The following is an 8,079-nucleotide window of genomic DNA, read 5'->3' as shown; positions in this document are numbered from 1 at the left end:
TTGAATATATTTCTTAAAAAATAAGATTTGTGTAACCAACTGCCTTCTGTGGGACAAGAACTATGGTAATAGTGGGTTCAACTATTACAATTATGCTTTTATTTTATTTTCAAAAGCACTTTACAAGAAAATTAAGTATGGCTTCCAACAGGAATGTTACACCTGGACTTGGTACCAAGCTCAGATTTTAGTTTTGCAAGGAAAAACAGGCTTTCAGGTTAAACAACAATTTGTAACCAAAACTTTAATCCCAAGGATTCTCACAAAACATATTACAAATGACAGCATGAAAAAAGAATCTTGCACAGTAACTCAGTTCAGCTCTACAATGTACCCTTAACTGGCAGGACATTTGGTATCTTGAATAGTCTCAGATTTCCAAATAAAGAACGTTACAAAGAGCTATATATTCATATACAGCAATCACAGAAGGAACTTACAACCTAAAGCAAAGGTAAACTAATTTCCTTGAAACTTCTTAAGATTCTACACCACCTGGACAACCTTCTGTCCAGTGTGAAGACTAGCAGGATTTTTAAACCTCTAATTTAGTTTAAGGGTGCAGCTTTAATTTTTCCAGCTGGCTTTTGAGTTCACAACAGCTTTTAAAAACTGCTTAACTACAGCTGCATACCATATCCCAGCTACATTGAAAAAAATATTCCAATTTTTGCCAGTTTTTGTTTCTATAATGTTAAACATTGACTTTAGCTGGGCAGGAGTTAGAGGTTTATTATCAGCCTATGCAAGACTAAAATTCAAAGCAAATTAAATTTTGCTTAAGGGAACATTGTAAAGTAACAATTCTTGATATTACATGCCTCATATGATCCATTTCAAACCATAGAGAATTACACCTTTGTGTCACCTGTTCCAACAGACAAACAAATGTGAACAGCTAGAACATTTTAAAAATGCACCAAGCTTATGAAGTCTCAAACAAAACTTGAATTTTCTGTACATACTCCTGTCAAATGAAGTTATTTCCTGTACACCACTCCTCTTGCAAACTGGTCTTCTATTTCCTTTCATTTGACCTAGATCGGCTGAAAAACAGAAACAAAAGTTACATCTGTAACTCAGTTACAGGCAAAACTTCATCGAAAGATTTTTACAGTCAAGTCATAAACATTTTGTCCTAGTAGCTTAAAAGACCTATTTCTGTTTTTAGTATATTATGTATGCAAGCTCTTAAATGGCTCAGGTCATTAAAGATCTTACCTACGAGACCTAGAGAAAGATCGGGACGGCTTGTGATTTCTCTCCCGGGACAGTGATCTCTCTCTTCTCCTATCTCTAGAAAGGGACCTAAAGTAAGAAGAGAAAGAAAAATAGAGCCATTCAGGATTGTAGACAATGCCTAAGTTTCTGAAAGCTAAAATTTCTGTATGTTACTTGATTCATTACTAAAGTCAGAGTCTACTGCCATTAACTGAGTCATCTTGAAAACAGCTTAGAAATTGCACAAACACTCCCACTTCTGAGAATGTGGCCCCCAAAAGATCCTTTACCTGCTCCGGCTGCGGGAGAAGCTTCTCCGTCTTGGAGATCTAAAAGCAGAAAACAGGAAAATTAGGCTAATTGTCAATTAGCATTTATGGCGTGAGGCATTTCCCAACTTTTCAATCTCACTGTTGGGCCCAGTGAATGTGCCGAAGAACTGGCACCCATCGTCCAAAAAATAAAAAAAATTTTTTTAAAGGAAAACAAAACAAAAAAAAGGGCACAGAAGGATTAAGGAACCAAAAGCTCAAGTGAAAAGCAGGTATTCCAATCATGGATTCACTTTAACAAAGAATGCTTCACAGCAGATCTGTCCAATGCAAAACTTCATGTCAAACTAACTTCACTACCCAAACACCACACCAAAATGTAGTCCCACAAGTAGTTCCAAAAACAGTACCATAAACCAGTATTTGGAACCCATGCAAACCTGTAAGTCCATGACAAGACTTAGGTACCAGGTGGATAGTGTAATTTTGTGAAAACGCGCTAGGTGTCAATATTGATGCCATTAAGTGCTACATTAGAACTGCATTTGTGATCGTCACATTTAAGAGTGTGTTTAGACTTATCAAAATTACCTTAGGTTGGCCCACTTCACCCCCAAAATTTAAAAATTTTGAAAACTGTTAGTAAAACCATTTAAAGGTGATAGGATTCAACAAATTTTTGCTAGAAAGGAAAGCTAAATCTGTTAGAGTTATTAAAATTTTTAGTTTGGCATCTCACACATGCAAATAAGTTTCACTTGAACAAGGTCTAGTTACATTATGAGTTCCCTATCACCCTTAAAAGTTTTATTCAAGCAATATATATGTACGTTACCATTCAATTATGCACAGCCAGCCTTTGATCCAGAAAAAAGAATTACTTTAAGCCGCTTACTCCTTATTTTAACCAGCAGTAAACTGTATAAGCAGGAAAAACTTACTAGTTTTTGGGTTTCAACAAGCTAGAAATGGTGAGGTGAGGCTGCCGGACTGACGGCCAGGAAGAATTTGCTGAAAAGGTTTTGCCAGATGTTGCGTTGGATTTAGTTGGTTGGCGAAGGGGGTGTTGTGGATTTTTCCTGCTTTTTTGTTAGCCGAAGGCTGCTGCTGTAGTTGTTGTGAAGACATTTGGTAAATAAACAGCTGAGCTGATTGGCCAGGAATGTGTGGGCGGTCGAGGTGGCTGCTGCCGATTTGGTTAAGGTTGGAGAGAAGGCTGAGAGAAAACAGCATGCTCGGGAACCAAAGGGCGGTGCAACCTGACGACTGGCCATGCCTGGGTCATGTGAAACGACACCAGCCAAGCTGAATGGGGCGCGCTGGTCACATGACGCTGAAAGGGCTAGTTGACTGGCTAATGCAGACTCAGAGGGTGGTGAGAAGAGACATGATGGTGACTCTGTAACGGGGTTCATTTTTATTAATAGATGGACCAAAAAGCACAAAAAAAAAATGAAAAACAAGCCATCAGTACAACCATCTATTAGCTAACAAATACTCTTTATTATGATGGGCAACAGTGTGTTGTTTTTGTTTTTCAAAACAGCAAAAGGGGCAAGATTTTGAACTCCTATCTCCTAGGACTTCACTCACCTGTAAGAGGTAAATTCAGTCCTATAGAAACTATTTTGGAGGTTTGAGGAGATGTGGAGTTAGCATCCAGACAACACTGCCTGGTCCAAGAATGATGCCATTTTCAATTATAAAAAAAACCTGCATTCTCTCCTATTTGGGTTTGAAGAACAGATGACTGGGATTACTTTAGCCCCCTTTATTGGTCAGTGACTTTAGTTTCAGAATGACTTCTACTTTACCAGTTGTAACAATAAAACAGCTGCCTGTTTGATAAATATTACAATCGTGCCAACAGTAGAAAACACATTTTTGTGAAGAGCTAGAGTTGAATGTAATGTTTGTCATTATGGAGTCAAGAAATGGAAAAAGGCCTAAACTGAAGTATAAGGGAAGACTTGGAAAGATGCAACTAGAAGATGAACTAGAAGACAGATCCAAGATAGAAGTTACTGACTACCAACATGAACAGTGACCTAAAGACAAAAGCCAACACTCAGCACAACTCACATATCCCAAACTACACCCAGCAAACGTTTCATAAAAACCTGATTCTTCCAAGTTAAAACCCACCAACAAACTTTTTAAAACCCACCAACAAACTTAAGAGAGATACCTGTTCCTATTAGCTACTCCATTACACCAATACCTCTAAACACGCTCTCTCTAAGTACCTGCGTCGAGGTGGAGGACTCCTCCTCCGATAATCATCTCGAGGGCGACGACCCCAAGAAGGAGGTGGGCCACGATTTCGACTTCTCTTTTCACCATTCGATAGTTCCACTCTTACTCGACAACCACACAGTGTTCTAGGAGGGAAGGAAACAGTAAATTTAAAACAGCCAAACTAATTTTCTAAGACATGTGTATTAAAGCAAGGAAAAAAACCCCTCTTACAGCTAGCTTCTTTGCCAAGAAGCTAACTGAATGCCTGCAGAATCCTTAATACCAAAGCAAGTTTTAGTTCCCTTATCTTTTTCTAGTAAAGAAAACTAACTTCCTTAAATTTTATTGCTGTTAGTCTGATCACTGGGCTCAATGTTAACAGTTACAATTTAAGTATGAAAACCTATGGATTCATCCTCCAAGCTAGTTCATCTGTACATCCTGTTTTGACTTCCTTGGGAAGTTGCAGCAACTGTTTACCAATCATAAATACTCTATTTATTGGTCTCTCTCCTCCCTATCCCCTCTAATCAAACATCAGTAAACAGGACAGAAACATCCTGGACATTTTACATTTTCCTCTCCCTTCAATCATCACACAACAGTTTAAACATAAGAAACTGTAGCTGAGAACAATTAAAAAAAAAAAACCTTTATATTCCACCTACTCATTGGTTCACAACCATTAAGTTTAGATAAGCCACCATATGTAGACAGTGATTGGGAAGAGGTGGGGCCCTGGAAAAATGTTTCTGTAATCTGCTTAGATAAATGACCTTTTACATATCTTTATAGTCAACTCTCAGACCATTTAATTTTTGGATCTTAATTCTTTTCCTTGGTTTCATGAAACTCAATAGTTTTCAAATGCCAGGAAGAAGGGCAACACCTGTTCACTGTTAAGACTCAGGTGTTAACTTACCAGCCAGCTAACAGAATATTGTAATGCAAAGGGAAATAGTTATGTGATCCACATTTCCTAAACAAATATTTTCAACATGTATCAAAAAAAAGATAATAGCACAATGAACCCATGTAACCATCATCCACTTACAATCTGTTTGTGGTCATTAAGAGGGATGACTGATCCACTATTATTTTAGACACAACTCAAAGGTGACAACATGATCGATGCTTCCTGGCGGACTTAGATTAAAATGTTTCAACCACGTGAAGTCACAGCCAAGAACTGACCATTAAAATTATTTTCTCCAATGGCCAACTGAATAAAACAACTTCCTAGGTATCTTCACAAATTGTTCACTTTTTTTAATTGCCAAAAAAGGTTTTATGTAAATTTCCAATAACATCAACTTCAAATAGCAAAGAAGTCATCTAAAAGCCATATATCCTAGAGATTTTAAATATTAAAACACAATCAACTATCATTAATTAAATTAATCAACAAATTACCTCCCATCTAGCTCTCGGACAGCATCAGCTGCATCTCGGGGATCTTCAAATTCAACAAAAGCAAAGCCGGGAGGGTTTCTAGCAACCCACACGCTTCGGAGTGGTCCATAATAGCCAAAAGCTCGTTCCAATTCAGTCTTGTTACCATTGTTTCCAAGATTACCTACATAAACTTTACAGTCCAACGGACAGGAATCACGATGCATTTCTGTAATAAAAAAAACCCCAAATGTTATAATCCACAGTGAAAAATAAGACTTAGGAAAGAACTCAATACTAAAACCCAAAAACCTAGAAGCATTATCCCAATAGTCACCGATAACTGCATAGAAGCCAGAACAAATTGTAAAGAAGGGGGGGGAAGCCTCCTTGAAAAGTGGGCGGGGGGGGGGGGACACACCAGAGGAGCGTTTACCATAATAAAAACTAGGGATTTTACCTATTTCAATTAATTTCACCTAGGAAGAGTAGGATCATCTACTCAGAAGCAAATTCTGTTAATTCAAAAACAAAATGAAACAACTCGCTGAAGACAATCACCCAGAAGTGATACTAACGTGCCTTCACAGGTCAACCAGCATCACTCCTCACGCTGCAAGACAAATCTGTTTTAAAAAAATGTACCTTACTCTATTCTCAACCGCCAAAAAGTGTCAAGCCAAATATCCAGCAACAGGTAGATAAGCCAAATGTACTATCCAAATTATTCCAGAATCAAGTATCCATAAATGCTACAAATGTGAATTAAGCGTCAAAGCATGCTGTTATAGATAACAGACACAAAATACTGCACATATTACGATTCTAAGGATGTGAATTACCCAAAACGGGCAAATTCAGAAACATTTTAGTCGGTACCAGGGGCTTGGGGAGAGAGGACAGGTGAATGGATGCTTCGGTATGCAGGTCACTTCAGTGGGTATAAAAGACGTTCAAACTAGTGAGGTGATAGCTGTACAACAATGTAAACATACTAAATACCTCTGAATTGTGCACTTTAGAATGAAGCTTATGTTAATTTCACCTCAGAGAAAAAAACATATTTGTGGCGTAAAATTTAAGCCACCCAGCTGGCTTACATTTTTACAAACTTTACTTATACAATCACTTAAGCAATATCTAATCAACTTATAGGCTAGTTATCAATTGCATAAAGCAGCAGCCCGCCCATGAACTCAGCTCAAGGGCTTTACCATTTTCTTCTCTGGATTTATCCAGTTTAAAAAAACCAGTCCCGACACATCCTATTTGCGTGACCCCACCCTGCACCCAGGAGTTCTGAGACCAAACCATTGCTGGGGAATGGGTTTTTTTCCCCCTTTTCCAGAAACTTTACGGTGACCAGTTTCAGGCCCACGCATTAATAGGAAAAGTCACAAGAACAATTCAGCTCAAGGAAGATCGGTTTAAAAATTTTTTAAAAAAGTCATTGGGTCCCGACTGTAAAAAGTGAACTCAAGTTAAAAAAACATAAAAATGAAAGTGAGTATAGAAATCAATTAATATGGTTCGAAAGGCTCAGTTTTGATTAGTGACCTGAGGAGAAAAAACGATGCGAAGCTACCTAAAGAAACGTGATGACCAAAAAAAAAAAAGGCGCCATAAATTGAAAAGCCGCGACCTGCAGTACAACCGACTACCGAGTCCCCCTTCGCCTCGACTCGGATAATCTCCCTTCCCAGCTCACCGCCTCTCCGTTCCCAGTGTAGGATTAAAAAGACCTCCACTTCGAGGCCTGGGTATACCTCCGAGGGGCCTACAGCCCCCGCCACAGCCTCGAGCTGAACGTCACAAAATGGCGGCAGCGTCTCTTTGTCTCAGCCTGCCGCCGCCATTGGGCCTATCCCCACCTCGGCCCCTTTAAGGCCCATTTCCCACCTTATTCCTTTAGTAGTTGTTCGCTTACCGAGATCTTGAGTTAGAAATGCGGAGGTTAAAATTCACAGAACCTAGGCTAGGTCTTCCCGGTCCCCTCCTGCCCGGCGTTCCCGGATGCTCTCGCACACCCGGCGTCCACGAAATGGCGGACCACCGCCTTCCCCTCACTGTTATTTATACGACACACCAGAGTCACATGATTGGATTGGCTCGCCCAATGAGAGGCGGAGAACGCCGTGACGTAGTGGCTACAAACGCTGCGAGAATCGCGGTTGCTGGGAGCGCGCTCTCGTCTTGCCGCCCAGTCTGTAGAGACGCCGTGGGGGGTTACTCTCTGGTTGTCTCAGGCCTGGAGTTCCCTCAGGTGTAATTCCCCAGTTGCTGACTTCCAAGTTATCCTCAGTCCCGTCTCCCTCACCTCCAAATAGGCGGGGGTTTAAAAACACCTCCGCCGTCACTCTCACTGATAAAACGTTTTTTTTCTAATGAGATTTAAGTATTAAATAATTATTGAAGTATTCACTAATTACTTCATCCTCGTAAACGGTTAGGCTGGAACTAAGACCATCACTTTTTTAAAGTATTTCGGAATTGCTCCCAAGGTCAATGAGCCTTTGTGATCAAGCTGCCACCAGATCGTGCCAACCGGGGTCCCATACTTAGGGAAAAGCCCAAGCCTAGAAAGTCGGTGGAACTCTGGCTGGTATCTCACGTCTCAGCCAAACTGCAGGATTTGACTGAGACGATGACGCATTATCCTGGACTCTTGAAAAGTTGAAGAGCAACGCAAACACAAAATGAGACTGGTCAGGCCATCTGGAAACTACCACATTAAGCAAATAAAAATGGAAGTTCCTGAAGAAGAGTGAGTGAATTTAAATTCAGAGCTCCCGAACGAGTGCTAGCCTTTCTCCTAGTAAAGGCTGCTGTATTGGCCTGGGGGCAGGGGTAGGGGTCCGTGGGTCATTCACACCTTCTTCTGTTTTCTACTTCGCCTAAAAAAAAAAAACAAAAACGAGCCACAAGATTAACTATAGGGAGAGAAATATAGCGACTG

At 40.0% G+C, this 8,079-nt stretch overlaps 1 protein-coding gene across 1 annotated transcript; it reads right to left on the bottom strand.

Annotated features, from left to right (window-relative positions):
* Positions 1 to 229: 229 nt before the first annotated feature.
* On the bottom strand, positions 230 to 7,171 carry SRSF3 (serine and arginine rich splicing factor 3). Its single transcript, XM_081520284.1, has 6 exons — positions 7,051 to 7,171; positions 5,145 to 5,352; positions 3,740 to 3,874; positions 1,512 to 1,550; positions 1,222 to 1,308; positions 230 to 1,046 (listed from the first exon to the last, which is right to left on the bottom strand). The coding sequence occupies exons 2-6, from the start codon at positions 5,348 to 5,350 to the stop codon at positions 1,019 to 1,021; spliced, it is 495 nt and encodes a 164-aa protein (XP_081376410.1). The 5' UTR covers positions 5,351 to 5,352; positions 7,051 to 7,171; the 3' UTR covers positions 230 to 1,018.
* Positions 7,172 to 8,079: the final 908 nt, after the last annotated feature.

This window comes from Giraffa tippelskirchi, chromosome 8 (genome assembly GCF_054371585.1).
Source record: "Giraffa tippelskirchi isolate mGirTip1 chromosome 8, T2T-mGirTip1v1.2.pri, whole genome shotgun sequence".
Taxonomy (NCBI): Eukaryota; Metazoa; Chordata; class Mammalia; order Artiodactyla; family Giraffidae; genus Giraffa; species Giraffa tippelskirchi.
Note: the sequence above shows the minus strand (reverse complement) of the source record. Positions and strands in the feature narration are given on the sequence as shown.